Raw genomic sequence first — 15241 nt, 5'->3', positions numbered from 1 at the left:
CTGTTGGTGAGTGGAAATAGAGGGTGGGAAGTCAGTTGGCTCTGTGTTTATATTCTTGAGAATGGCACTTGTGACCATCCCTTGCCTGTGTTCCTGTAGCCACTTCCCCACCGCTTCCATGCCATCCAGGCCTTGCCCTCACCAACCCTTCAGGTTTCTACTACAAGGATGTGTGGATTTCCTTGGGATGTTCTAGCCGGACCTTCCCTAATCCTGACTTGGCCCTCGGCTGCCTGCGAGGCAAAATAGTCCATATGATTGGAGACTCCACACTACGCCAGTGGTGGGAATTCCTGCTGGCCTTCATTCCATGTAAGTCACTGTCTGGATGTGGAAAGGGCATTGTTTTGGGGGAAAGGTGTCCTGGTGTGGGGATAGATGTATAAGAAAGGTACGGTTGAGTTTCAGAACCAGAATGAAGGAAACAGAGGTTGGTGTGGGAAGTGGTGAGAATTGTGTTGGCTGGGGTGGTTGGTTTTGGCAGAGAACTAAGAAGGAATGTTTGGGCTAGGAGAACAGTGAGGGAAGCTACTCCCTCACTGTTGCACATGTGTAAGGGTATGCAAATCATGGATCAGAGCACATGAGAACCTTTGATGGATTACTGGCATGTGGAGCTGTCCATTTGGGACTCTAACTCTTGAGTCTCACACACACTCTGTCTTTCTCTGTGTAGCAGTCAAGCGCATAGACCTTCATGTGACCTATCAGTCTGGCCCACTGCTGGCCGTGGAGCCAGCACAGGGCCTTGTGCTGAGGTGGCGTGCCCACGGCATTCCGCTGTGCACCGCAAAGTCCAAGATGGCTGACATGCACTACTTGGCCAATGAGCTGGATGCACTTGGTGGGGGCCCAGACATGGTGGTAGTTTTCACGCTGGGGGCCCATTTCACTACCTTCCCCATGGATGTATATCTGCGGCGGGTGCATGGCATTCGGCAGGCTGTGGCTCAGCTCCTGGCCCGCAGCCCCCAGACCACCGTTGTCATCAAGTCAGCCAACACAGGATACAAGTCTGTCTATGGCAGTGACTGGCTCTCCCTGCTGCTGGACAACATCCTTTGTGCCATGTTTGCAGGCATGAGAGTGACCATTGTTGATGCCTGGGCCATGACCTCCTGCCACTACCTGCCTGATAACATCCATCCTGGCAAGGTCATTGTACAGAATGAGGTCAACGCCTTCCTCTCCTATGTCTGTCCGGGGAAGTGACTCATAATGGAGTAGTCTTTGTACAGCAGAAATAGTGGTAAGAATTGTGTTGGCTGGGGTGGTTGGCTTTGGCAGAGAACTAAGAAGGAATGGATGGGCTAGGATGGGAACCTTTGATGGATAACTGGAATGTAGAGTTGTCCATTTGAGACTTTGACTCTTGAGTCTCTCACACACTCTTTCTTTCTCTTTCTCTGTATAGCAGTCAAGCACATAGATCTTCATGTGACCTATAAGTCTGGCCCGCTGCTGGCCGTGGAGCCAGCACAGGGCCTTGTGCTGAGGTGGCGTTCCCATGGCGTTCCACTGCGCACTGGGAAGTCCAAGATGGCTGACATACACTACTTGGCCAATGAACTGAATGCACTTGGTGGGGGCCCTGATATGGTGGTGGTCTTCACGCTGGGGGTCCATTTCATCACCTTCCCCGTGCATGTATATGTGCGGCGGGTGCACAGCATTCGGCAGGCTGTGGCTCAGCTCCTGGCCCGCAGCCCCCAGACCACCATTGTCATCAAGTCAGCCAACACAGGATACACTGTCTATGGCAGTGACTGGCTCTCCCTGCAGCTGGACAACATCCTTCGTGCCATGTTTGCAGGCATGAGAGTGGCCATTGTTGATGCCTGGGCCATGACCTCCTGCCACTACCTGCCTGAAAATATTCATCCTGGCAAGGTTGTTGTGCAGAATGAGGTCAACTCCTTCCTCTCCTATGTCTGCTCGGGAAAGTGACTCAGAATGGAGCAGACTTGGCACTCTATTTCTGCAGAGCACATGGAAGGAAGGGGAAGAGGGGATCTCCAGAGAATTTCCAAAGAGGGTGGGACACCCTTTTGTCATTCTTCAAATCCCGCAGACCTTTCTGTCTCTCAGAAGATATAGAGGAAGATGGTGGCTTTGTTATGGAAGAACTTGCTGATACCTGTTTTGGGTGGATGGGAATTTTACAGCACGGAATAATAGGATGTGATCATCTGGGGCTTCTTCCTTCAGAAAAAGGGCTGCTGCTTAAGGTGAGATGAAATAGGTCCATCATTCTCTGAGATGAATCTACGGGGCTGGGTGTCCCTGGACAGCAGTGTCCCTCCACTGGACCACATTTGCACTTGAAACCTTCACTGTTGATGGGAAGGAGGCCCAGCCCAAACTGTGTTCTTATGTGAGAAGGCTTGTGTGGCAGCCAGGGGTGGCGCGCCGCCCGACCACGACTCCCAAGCCTACCCCAAAATGTTGGGGAAGGGAGGGAGCTGCACCGCTTTGCTGGGGTCATTCCCCCCTTCCCCCTTCATTTTGACAGCTGGGGGAGGCTTGGGAGTCGCGGTGACCAAATGTCCACCATCGACGGCTCGCTCCGCAACTGGCAGAAGGGCGTGCATGCTGCTCTGTGCACCTGAGCAGCTATCCCATGCCTGGGAGGGCACCCTCTGTGCCCCTCCCCCCTCAGGAGTGCACCCGCCCTGGCCAGCGTGGGCATATGCTTCGCTGCTGGGGGCAGCAGCACTGTAATGGACTGGAGAGCCCAACAGCTGCCTCTGCCAGGGAAGCTCAGTTACACAAAGGGTTTGGACAGCCTCCCCCTTGCAAGCTGGTTTCCCTAGTGGGAGCAGCACCAGCTCTGTAATGAATCACCACCAGGTTAGCCTGCCAATGCATGAGCACAAGGGTGTGGGGAAACTGCCAGCCCCCCCCCTCACACCTGCAGACATGCTTAGCTGACTGTGGTGCTGTAATTGTCCAGGGAGCTCAGTGGCCACTTGTCTGCCTGGTCCCTTACAATGCTGTCATTGCTGCTAGGCAGCCACCTTAGCATGTGCAAGCGGGTGGCTAGAGCAGCTTCTCCAGTGGGGGCGGGGGGCAGCTGCAGTGAGCACTGAATGGGGGCAGTGACAGGAAGTCAACTCTGGCAAAAATCACACACCCCCAAGGGCATACTTAGGGGATGCTTAGGTTGACCCCTGCCAACAGTACAGAATACCTAGGAGCCCACCCTTCTATCTTCACACTTCACAGGCCACTTCTGGTAGAGTGCTAAAGGACGTGAAAATAAGCTTTTTGAGTTTCCGGTCCATGGTCTCTCCTGGCTTTGGATGCACTGATACAGCTCCTTGCCAAGAGTTCAAGAGAACCTAGGTATGCCTCAATTGTTTCTATGTGTAATCAGAAGCATGTCCGGTCAAGTTCAGTTGGACTTTCCTCCAGGTTAGAGGGCTATAGGACTGCAGCCTGAAACTGCTCCAGAGATTTGTTCTTCCACCCTCCAATAAGCACTGTGTTTGAATGTAAAAGGAAAGCCCTGGTGGCTACTCACCTGACTTTGTTAGTATTGACTAGGGAACATGAATGTAGGGGAGATTTCAGGTTTGCATCCATAACCTGCAGTAATTGCTCACTACAGATGAAGTGTGCTAAATTTTGTTGTGTCAGCACTACAGGGTATATGTGTGTACACATACAGGCACGTACAGGCACAGCATTCAAGCACACATACACCAAAGCAAAGTATCTCAGAGTGTGAAATGTAAATCATTTGCCTACAATTTGAAAGTGCCTTCTGTTGAACACAAAAGCATTTGATTATCTAGCTTTTTTTTTAATGTGGCCATGATTCTAATGTTGTATTTGTGTATTGAGTGTTTTACATAGAAAATGGAATTGAAATAATAAATATTATTTGTTCATTATTTTGCTTTTGAGCTCATACTTAATTTGTTCACTTTGCCATGGTGGATTGTAACAATAAACTTGGAACAAAAACCATTTAGAATGTACATTACGAGAATACAGTACTACTGGAGACTAGTAATAGCTGCCTCCTGACAGGCAGGCTCCCAGCTTTCCAAAAAAGCAGCTTCTGTCTCCAAAAAGTAAGCCATGGTGCAGAGACAAGAGAGGGAACAGACTGCTGAATTGAAAGAGGTGGCATGTTTTGTGGGGGCAGGGAAGGGGGGGTGAGGTGAGCACTCTCTCACCACCACAGTACATTCTCTTCATCCAAATAAACATTTCAGTCCATCAAAGCAGAACTGGAGAGGGGTGGCCTGAGTCCCAACAGGCTGGGAGGGCTGCATGTGGTCCCTGAGACTGATATTTCCTATCAGTGCTTTAACCCATTGTTTCCCAACCGGGGACCATATGGTCCCCTGCCCACCCACCCAGGATATTCCAAGGAGGCGCCACGGGTGAAAATTGCATAAATGGGGGGTCACAACACAAGACTAGGGACCACAGAAGGAAGTGAGAAGTGAAGAAAACAGAGAAGTAGCTGAGAAGAGAAAACAGAAAAGTGAAGAAAATAGAAAACAGAGAAATGACCAAGCTTCCCAGTGGATGGATTGCCATGCACACTCTGTGGCAATGTCGCTTCCACTTCTGCCTCCAATTTCCGCACCCCACCGCAGCACGCACCAAGATATCTGCATCTCGTATGTCACAGCCAAGGTGCGTGGCTGCAGCAGCGTTAGTGTGAGGGGGTGCTGTTTCTTTCTGCAAGCATTACTCCGAAAGGAGGTATGTTGCTGCATGCAAGAGTTACACAGCCTAATGCGGAATCGTGTTAACACAATGGACAGCAACAGAACCGGACACAGTGGTACCTTGGGTTACATACGCTTCAGGTTACATACGCTTCGGGTTACAGACTCCGCTAACCCAGAAAAAGTGCTTCAGGATGAGAACAGAAATCGTGCGGTGACACAGCAGCAGCAGGAGGTCCCATTAGCTAAAGTTGTGCTTCAGGTTAAGAACAGTTTCAGGTTAAGAATGGACCTCTGGAACGAATTAAGTACTTAACTGAGGTACCACTGTATTTTAAAAAGCTTGTTTCTGGTCATCAAGCACAAGGGTCACATTGACCAAGAAATACTTAAAGTATAAATTGTTATGTAATTGTATTTTGTATGAATTATAACAGTTATAAATAAAACATGTTCTGTTTACAAACAAAACATTTAAATAGCTACCTTTCTACTGGTAGGATGGGGGGTGGGACACAAGAATGAAACAAAGTCGGAAGGGGGCCATGGAAAAAGGTTGAGAAACACTGCTCTAAACCACCCCCTTTAACAAATGGCAATTCCTGGCCGGGCATTTTGTGGTTCACCTCAGGCAGCAAAGTGTCTTGGGCTGACCCTGTCCCCTTGTTTTGGCATGAAGGGGAGATTCTCAGTCCATATAAGCCATGGGCATAGCCAAGGGGGGCAGCTGCCCCTCCCCAAATCAATACAAATCTGAGGTTCTGGCCCTCCTAGCAAAAGCCTGCCCCGCCAACAAAAATCCTGGCTACGCCCATGTTATGAGCCCTGTGAGTAGCCTGGCTGCAGCAGATTCACTTAATGTCCCAGATGAGCCTCAGTAGCTGTGCCTTCAGGAGGCTTAGTTCACTGACTTCCTCCCCTGCCCTGCTCTTGTGTGTTTTGCCTCACAGATGTGTTGACTTGAAGTACCTGCCATACAAGAGGAAGGAAGCAAAGACAGATGAGACAGATGCCAAAGGCTTCTTGGGGTCTCAGACCAGCTCCTCTTCTCTGTCTTGGATTAATATTCACAGCAAGGGTGAGTCCAGGAAGTCAGTTATAAATCTGCCTCAATGAATTTGTGTGCTCTCTATGGATCCTCTTAGCAAAAAGAAAGAAATAACTTCTATTTTATAATTTATAATAAATTTTGAAGGGAAATGTTGGGTTCTTTCAGGAGGGTTCTTTTTTGTGCAGTTACATGCCTGCTGCTAATCACAATATTTTACCTATGCCCAGTCTTCCCTAGGAAGTGTGTGTTAGGGGCAAATGGGGTTTACTATTAGACATGTGCATGTGAATGAGTGAAGGGGTGTGAGGGTAATGGTAGGGCTGGGATAATTACAGTCATTCCACAATGTGAGCTGAGAGTTTGGGTGCTACAGTTCTGGAGCCTGCCCTTCACTGTCCATTTGCCATAGGCTTCCCTGAGACATATCATGCCTTCTGATGTGTGGGCTAGATGTGCAACCGGGGACCCTTCTTGAAAGTCTGAACAGGAGCCAGAGGGGACTCTTCATCCCTGTTGAGTGTCTTGGATCTTAGAAAAGCACCTACATGAATGACAAAGCTACTCAGTATGCTTGGCAGATTCAGATTTTTAGCTTTTTTTCTACATAGCAGTAAAATAAATATGCTAAATTGGATAATTCTCTCAAGGCATTAGATCTACACACACATACCCCTCATGAAAGTGAAACACTTTCTGATGCAAATTACTCAAATTGGCATAGGGAGCTTTCCCAATTCGATAATTTCTGGAGATATTTCCTGCCCACTGGCCCTGGATTCAGATCTGGGGTGGGGGTGGGGGTGTCCTTTCCTTGGGCAGGTGGTTGAGATTAATGGTTTTCTGAGTTCCCTTCCCCTGTAGAAATCCAGCTTTTTCAGCAGCATTACAGCCCTTTCTCAGAGAACAGGTGGGGGAATCTTTTGCTTTTGAAGAGTTAATTCCTGGTTGTTTGAGTGGCTCCCTTTACCAGGAAATAAACATAAATTCACTAAAGGCTTGACTTATAGGGGGCAGAAGGGAACTTGCAATTTTTGTTTAATCCACGTGCTCACCTCTCCCTGGTAGTCCTTCGACTGGGGCTTTTAGGGTCTCCCAAAGGAGGCAGAAATTTCTTCATCCAATTCCTTTGGGGCCAATGTGCTTGCTGCAGAATTCTTGTCTGATTTTGAATCTTGTTGCTTTTTCCCTTCTCTTTCCCCTGCTCCTCACCCCCAATCTCTCTCTTCTTCCTCTCCTCTCATGTCTCTCTAACTTGTTGAAGACTTCCAGACCTTGTTGCCAAGGGGGACAAAAATGGGAAGCAACCCCCTGCATCCTTAAAACTGTTGTTTTCTTGGCACAAAATTGCCATGGGAAAATGACCTGCAACAGATACACATACTACTTAATGACACAGCTAACACTTATGCAGGTTGTGTGTGTATGTTTTTGCTAATCTTCCCCGGGACCAGATAGCTACAAGACTTGCTTCTCTTCTGCCTCCTCGCCCCTGTCTGGAGCTGGACCTTCCCTTCCCTTCCTGCTGGCTCTTGCTAGCTTCTTCTCAGAGGATGCCATTCCTCATGAATTATTACTGCCTGTGGCGCTTCTTTCTTTTCAAAGGGTTTGTCCACAATTCTGCTTGTCCCATGCCTCAAAAAGTGGGGGGATACTTTCAGGAACTCCTGAGAGCTGGATGTAAAGGAGAACTTATTTCATAGCTGCCTCAGCATAGTCCCCCTGCAATACCCTTGAAGATTCATGAGTCCAACTCCCCCAAGAGCAGGGTGTGGAAGCCTTGGCTTTACCTGTCTATTTACAATTCTTCAGCCTCATTGCTCTCTCTTTGGCGAGGCTGTGGCTGGGAGCCTCCTTTTCTATTGCCTTGTGGGTTTTGGACAATGAATCAGCAAAGTGAGGTGTTCTGTAAACCTTCCTTCCCCAAGCTTGCTAAACCCAAATGACTTAGATAAGATGCAATTAAGAACAAAGGGAGGCGTGGTGGGGTGAGGTGAGGTGAGGTAGGCTGCTTAATTCTTTGCTCTCCACTCATTTCCCCCCAGCTCAGATTATCCTCTCTGGGCTGATTTTTTTCTCACAGGCGAAGGTGCATTGGGTGTACGTGTGTTGATGGGTGATGGGTGGCACAATGCTGGGGGCCCTCTGAAGTCTGGACCCAGCCCTTCCTCACCCAGACCGATTTTGGTTTAAAAAGGTAAAGGTACCCCTGACCATTAGGTCCAGTCATGGACGACTCTGGGGTTGGGGAGCTCATCTCGCTCTATAGGCCAAGGGAGCTGGCGTTTGTCCGCAGACAGCTTCTGGGTCATGTGGCCAGCATGACTAAGCCACTTCTGGCGAACCAGAGCAGCGCACGGAAACGCCGTTTACCTTCCCGCCGGAGCGGTACCTATTTATCTACTTGCACTTGACGTGCTTTCGAACTCCTAGGTTGGCAGGAGCAGGAACCGAGCAACGGGAGCTCACCCCGTCGCGGGGATTCGAACTGCCGACCTTCTGATCGGCAAGCCATAGTCTATGTGGTTTAGACTACAGTGCCACCCGTGTCCCTGATTTTAGTTTTAATAGCCCACAAAACCTGGGAGAAAATAATCTGCACAACCTTCTTGACCAGCAGCCCAGCTCTATTCTTTTTCCCCCTGTGTTACACCCAGTTGATCAGATGATTTTTATTTGACTGCCATTCCACATACATCATGCCCTAAACAAATACCTAAACCATTTGCCACTCTTCAGTAGCATTTGTTTGAACCTCCCTGAGGCTGCTGGAGTTGCTTGGATGGAAGCCAGAATAATAGGTTGGCATGGGTGTGGGTGTGAGGCCCTGATCCTCCTTAATCTGCACCTTCAATCTGTCACTTCTGAACAATTTAATTTTTACTCTAATCATTTTTATTGGGCTTTGCCATTGGGCTTTAGAACACACCACAAAGCCTGACTTATAAAGCCTGGAGGTTATAAAATAAAATTCAGAGTAAAATGTTATTAGACCTGTACAAATAACCTGCTGCGCTATTCAGAACTTTTATCTGCTGTAGTTTTAGCTGCCACTGCTATTTTAAAAAGGCCGCTCTGTGGGTGGATATAAATCACCATCAAACGGAAAGCAAGTAATATCAATTATAGCTATATCTTCCTTCTCAGCCCACCATGCAGTGGGCATTGCATCTCATTGGGAGCAAAAGCATCCACATAGCCAACCCAGCAAATACAGCACCAACAGGCTACAGGGAATCTGCCAGTATCTTCCATCCAGGTTTGCAACCTGCATAAAGAGGGAAGAGGCAAAACAACTCAAAGCAAATCTTGGGACTGGGGTCTCTCCCAGGTGCAGCCATCTGTGTGACCAGCACATCCAACTGAGGCTTTTTATCGGCTGTAAAACACATATGGAGAAGCGCTAGGTCATGAGAGATATAGATCACATCTACACCATGCATTTAAAATACTCATACCACTTTAAGAGTTATGGCTTTGGATTTGTAAAAATTAAGCTGTGAGCCCAAGACTAGACCAAAGCTATAAAGCTCATAGACTCTGCCCCTTCAGGTTATCATTGGCTCAGGTGTCATGATTAGCATGTAATCTGCATTTAGTGAGAGCCTATACAGTTGCTTCTTTATTTCTACTCTAATAATATCTGGAGCCTCTCAAATTGCTAAAGTTTCTAACACCAAAATAAAAGTGGACAAAGGGCAGCCTTGTTTTATTCCCAACCAAACACAGATGTTAACTCTAAATTATTGATCCTGATCATATCCATAGCTTCTGAATTTTTTTTATTCCAAATTTAGGGCAAAATTGCAGCATTTTCAATAGTACCAACAAGTAATCCCACTCCAAACAGTCAAAGGCCTTCAAAATACTTATGATTGTAAGAGAGGATGCCGAACCCCTACAGAATTCTATAACACTTAATGATATTAGAATTGGATCTATGATATTTCTGTAGGAAACAACATCAGTTTGAGGGCAACTAATTTATGGAGGAAGTGTTTGATTCGATTGACAAATATAAAGGTAAACATTTTGTAGTCTTGATTGATGAGGAAGATTGGGCAGAATGATTCTAACCTTGAATAGTCTTTAAAAGGATTTTGATATGGTCCAAATTTTAGTATCAAGTTTTAAGATAAAGATGTACCATGTTAAAGATAATTAAAATGGCCATGCTATATAAGGAAGAAGTTGATAATAAGATAATAAAATTGTAGAGTTGGAAGGGACCATGAGGGTCATCTAATCCAAACCCCCTATTTTTCATTTTTTCATTCTTCTTTTTTCCTGTATTTTTTAAACCCTTAATAAATATTATTTTCACCCAGTACTATACCAGCTGCACTGGCTCCCGGTGGAGTACAGGATCAGGTTTAAGGTGCTGGTTTTAACCTTTAAAGCCCTATACGGCCTAGGACCCTCGTACCTACGGGACCGCCTCTCCTGGTATGCCCCACAGAGAAACCTACGGTCTGCAAATAATAACATCCTCAAGGTCCCAGGCCTCAGAGAGGTTAGGCTGGCCTCAACTAGAGCCAGGGCCTTCTCGGCTGCGGCTCCAATCTGGTGGAACGCTCTGTCACAAGAGACTAGGGCCCTGCGGGACCTGACATCTTTCCGCAGGGCCTGCAAGACAGAGTTGTTCCACCAGGCCTTTGGTCAGGGCGCAGCCTGACTCCCTCCTCTGGCAACCTGCACAGAATATTACGTAATTGGTTGTCATTAATTTGATTTTAATTAATTTTTATAATGAATATTTTGAATGTGTGATTATTTGATTGTTTGATTATTTGATTATTGTTAGCCGCCCTGAGCCCAGCTTCGGCTGGGGAGGGCGGGATATAAATAAAATTTATTATTATTATTATTATTATTATTATTATTATTATTAAAAAAAGAAACAGCTTCACTTCCTCCCTCATCAGAGAAGAGTGGGCGTGACCTAGCTGAGTCTAGGAATCTAGTTTTATTGTCTTAACCCCTTAATTCACTAACTAGAACTCATGTGTGGCTGCAATTTCCCACAGCCTGAGCCATGATAGATAGGCTGGAAGGGCCTATTTGGCCCCTGAGACTACTCCCTATCCATACTCTAACCCAGCTCTCTTAACAAACCACAATTCCTGGCCCCAGTTGGGTGGGCACATTTTCTTGTTCACCTCAGGCAGCAAAGTCTCTGGAACTGACCCCATCTTCCCTACTTCACGACTCTTTGGGCAGGAAGGAGAGATTCTGAGTCCTTACGAGCCCTGTGAGTAGCCTTGCTGCAACAGATTCACTTCATGGGCCAGCAGAGCTTCAATAGCTGTGCTTCTATGAGACATAATCCACTGACTTCCTCTGCTGTCCTGCTCTTGTATATTTTGCCTCATTGGTGTGTTCGCTTTCAAGGTGAGAATGCAATTTTGCTCATAAAATGCGTATTTTATTATCTCGGTCGACAGGGAAAGTCATATAGGAAGGAGAAAGAAAAAGCAGGTGGGACGGATGGTGATGGCTCCTTGTGGTCTTAGACCAGCTCCACTTTTCTGTCTTGGACTAATATTCACAGCAGGGGTGAGTTCAAAGGGTCAGTTATCATTCTACCTCGGTGAGTAAAGTGTTCTCCAAAGATTTTCTTTTGTAAAAACGAAAGAAAGAAATTGAATATGAGAGTTCAGAATTTTAGATAACTTTTGAGAGGAAATGTTCTTTCAGGGGGGTTATTTTTGTGCAGTTCCGTGCTTGTGACCGATCACAGTATTCTTCCTGTGCCCATTCTCCCCTACGAAGTGCGTGTGTGTTTAGGAGAAATGGGATTTAGACATGTGAGTGAAAGGCATGTAGGTGAAGAGCAATGGTAGGGCTGAGATGTTTTCAGTGCTCCGACAGGGTGAGCCAATAGTTGGGCGCTACAGTTGTGGGGCCTGCCCCTCATTGTCCATTAGCCATTTCTTGCCTTCTGGTGTGGGTCATATGTGCAATTGGGGTCCCTTCTTGAAAGTCTCAACAAGAGCCAGGAACATAGAACCATAGAATTGTAGAGCTGGGAGGGACAACAAGGATAATGCAACCCCAACCCCTGCAGTGCAGGAATCTTGCATCCGATCTGGGGCTCAGACACACAGCCCTGACCTTAAGAGACTCATGCTTTATCAACTGGGCTATCGCATGAGGGACTCTCCATTCCTTTTCACTGCTTTGGAACTTAGAAAAACACCCTGTATGACTTGTAGATAACTTATCATCATCATCATCATTAAAATTTGTATACCGTCCCTCATCCATAGATCTCAGGGCAGTTCACAAAACAAAATTACAATATAAAACCCACAAACAAACTCATATAGGTTTTCCCAAAGAAAGCAGGAATCCCATCCAGCCTCACAACCACAACTTCTCCAGGGACTGTCTATTACACATTTATGCTGGTGGCTGTGGCAAGTGTTTAGCTGGCAAATTGTCACCACACAGAAGGGTGTCCTGTCTAGAAATATGAAGTGGATCTTTTCCCATACTAAAACTATTCTATTGCTTTGATACTTGGTCATCCCTGTCCCCATTTAATACTTTCATTAGTAACTATGAGTGGAGGCCTATGATATTACTATGATATTGTATTTAAGTAATACAGTACAGTATTAGGCATGCTTGGCAAATTCAGACTTTTTAGTTTTCTTTACTACTTAAAACAGAAACATGCTAAATTAGACGACTCTCCAAGGCATTAGATTTCCACCCCCACCCCTGCCTGTGAAAGTGAAACACTTTCTGATGCAAATTACCCAAATTGGCATACAGTAGGGGGACTGCCCAGTTCAAAAATTTCTGAAGGAAATTCCTGCAACACTGTTCCTGGCTTCAGATCCTGCTTGAGACAGGGGTGCCCTCTCAATTGTGGGTGTGCATGTGATGCTGCACGTCCGGCAACAACTCTTCTTCCTCCTCCTATCTGCAGCCAGTGAGGTGCCCTTTTCCGTGGGGAGGGGCTAGTGCCTCTGTGTCTGAGCCCCACCTTCTGGAAAAGGGTGCCTTGCTCGCTGGCTGCAGAGGGTGGAGCTGAATTGCTTCTCTCTCGGAGGCTGCGGCACTGTCACCTGCTGGCTTTTTGACTGACATTGTGGGTGCCCAGTCCTATGGTCTGAGGTGTGTGAGGTCGTTTCTTTGGGCAAGTGGCTGGACTGGGTGGTCTTCTGAAGTCCCTTCCCCTATAGAAATTGAGCTTTCCCAGCAGCATAACTACCATGCTCCTAACCTGCGGAAGAGTTGTAGACTTATTGCTAAAGCCCCCAATATTCTTTTTTGGGTATGCTTTAAATATATGGCGTAGACAGGGTGCCGGGCAGAATAATATTGGAATGGGGGCCAAGTAAGCCCCACCCAAAATAATTGATCACAAGATGTGTCACATACACAATTTGAATGGTAATGTCCATCAACATTGTGGGGTTCTGGCCCACTCAAATATTTTATTGGGGGGCTGAAGGGACCTTGGCTCTGTGGAGTTGGCTCCCACAGGCGCAAATGTGGCCATAGTCCTTGTATTTCCCCCCACAAAGCCTCACCCCATTTCTTTTTTGTGTTATTCTGACTCCCCAGATGATCTACCGATTCCTATCCTTTGACCACTTCAGAGACAAACTTGTGCCTCCATCCCCTGTGCATGCCAAGCCAGGCCCAACTCCTTTAACAGAGTCTCCAGAACTGCAGGCACTGCTCCGGCTCCTCCATTGGCCTGCCCCACCTGAGGATGCTGCAGCCTTTGCTTCCTCCACCAGTGCTGAGAAGAGCCACTACCGGCTCTTGCAGTCCCAGAGCAACTACACAGTGGGTAACATGCTCCTGGTGTCGCTGGAGGCCCGGGACCAGAGTGGGCAGCCAAAGCACTACGGCGGAGACTTCTTGAGGGCCAAATTGCATTCCCCAGAGCTGAAGGCGAGCGTGGCAGGGACAGTGGAGGACCACAAGAATGGCACCTACACACTTACTTTCCCGCTTCTGTGGGCAGGTGCGGCGCAGGTGTCTGTACGTCTCATCCACTCCAGTGAGACTGTGGCCCTCCTTCGGCGCATCCGTGACTCCCATCCCTCCACAGTCTCCTTCTGGGGCTATTTTGTGGACCCAGGCCAGGGGAGCAAAGAAGAAGTGACTGAATGCAACGTGCATCCAGTCTCAGGCCCAACCTGCCAGTACGTGGATCCTGGCACTGGGGAGCACTGGTTTTGTGCCAGGCCCCAGCATCACTCCTGCAATGACCTTGTGTACCACTCTGCTGGGATCTACAAAAATGTGCTCACCTCAGCAGAGAACGTCTTCCTTAGTGGGTGAGTGCTTTGGAGATGGCTGGGAATGGGGAAGATAAGCTTATGGCGTGGTGATAGCGATGCATTTCCAGGATTTCTTATGGGAACCATGGGATATTTTCTAGGGCCTTCCTGGAAGTACCTATTCTAGAAGTAGCTTTCACACCATGTAGGGAACCTTTGGCATTCCAGCTGTTGCTAAACTACAATTCCTAGCATTCCCAGGAAGACATACATCACTATCATTCGCATGCTGGCACTCCTTAGTGCAAAATGTAACCAAATGTAAGTGATCTTCATGAAACCATTTCATTGAATAATATTCCATGACGTTAAACAACCCTCTTCTAATGCATAATAGGGTCTAACAGCAGAATACAAAGAAATTACAAAAAGAGCAAAAATAACGCAGCACCAAAATCAAATCTTGGCCCCAACAGAAGTCCTTAAACACCACCATAATCCACGTCACATTTGTGGAAATAATTGTCTGGGGACTTTGGGCCTCAATCCAGTACATTGAGAGAAGCAATAGCAGCAGAACTGAATTAAATCAAATTAAACACAGATTCAGAGATTGCCTGTAGAAGGTGTGCTAGTGTGACCAGTAAGCAACACAACCCACTGTAGGATTGCTCAGATGTGCTATAACACCTCCTGGTCTCCCTCGAAGTGATGAACTTCAAAGAAGTAACTCACACTTTAGCAGTGATGCAGCTCAAGTTGCCCTGTTCTTCATTCCTCTCTGTTCACACAGAGCTGCGGCAGACCGGATTATTCCAGGGAGCGTGCCCATCATCCAAGTGCTGCCTAGCCACCAGCTGACTGTTGGTGAGTGGAAATAGAGGGTGGGAAGTCAGTTGGCTCTGTGTTTATATTCTTGAGAATGGCACTTGTGACCATCCCTTGCCTGTGTTCCTGTAGCCACTTCCCCACCGCTTCCATGCCATCCAGGCCTTGCCCTCACCAACCCTTCAGGTTTCTACTACAAGGATGTGTGGATTTCCTTGGGATGTTCTAGCCGGACCTTCCCTAATCCTGACTTGGCCCTCGGCTGCTTGCGAGGCAAAATAGTCCATATGATTGGAGACTCCACACTACGCCAGTGGTGGGAATTCCTGCTGGCCTTCATTCCATGTAAGTCACTGTCTGGATGTGGAAAGGGCATTGTTTTGGGGGAAAGGTGTCCTGGTGTGGGGATAGATGTATAAGAAAGGTACGGT

General features: G+C 47.3%; 1 protein-coding gene across 4 annotated transcripts in view; it reads left to right on the top strand.

The window, feature by feature from the left end:
* The window catches only part of LOC310848337 (NXPE family member 3-like), a 55532-nt gene that overhangs the window by 39313 nt on the left and 978 nt on the right, over positions 1-15241 (top strand). The window contains exons 1-6 of one of the 4 annotated variants that reach the window (XM_083747325.1): positions 1948-2228; positions 5639-5766; positions 11181-11292; positions 13315-14039; positions 14776-14849; positions 14943-15155. In XM_083747325.1, the coding sequence (XP_083603451.1) occupies positions 11224-11292; positions 13315-14039; positions 14776-14849; positions 14943-15155 (1081 nt within the window). In that variant the 5' untranslated portion in view covers positions 1948-2228; positions 5639-5766; positions 11181-11223. Of the gene's footprint in view, positions 1-298; positions 313-1947; positions 2229-5250; positions 5767-11180; positions 11293-13314; positions 14040-14775; positions 14850-14942; positions 15156-15241 lie in introns of those variants that run through there. The other 3 variants (XM_083747324.1, XM_083747326.1, XM_083747327.1) reach the window with 3 other exon arrangements.

Source organism: Podarcis gaigeae (assembly GCF_964106915.1).
Source record: "Podarcis gaigeae genome assembly, chromosome: 7".
NCBI classification, from domain to species: domain Eukaryota; kingdom Metazoa; phylum Chordata; class Lepidosauria; order Squamata; family Lacertidae; genus Podarcis; species Podarcis gaigeae.
The sequence above is the reverse complement of the archived record's forward strand: the minus strand, read 5'-3'. Positions and strand labels throughout refer to the sequence as shown.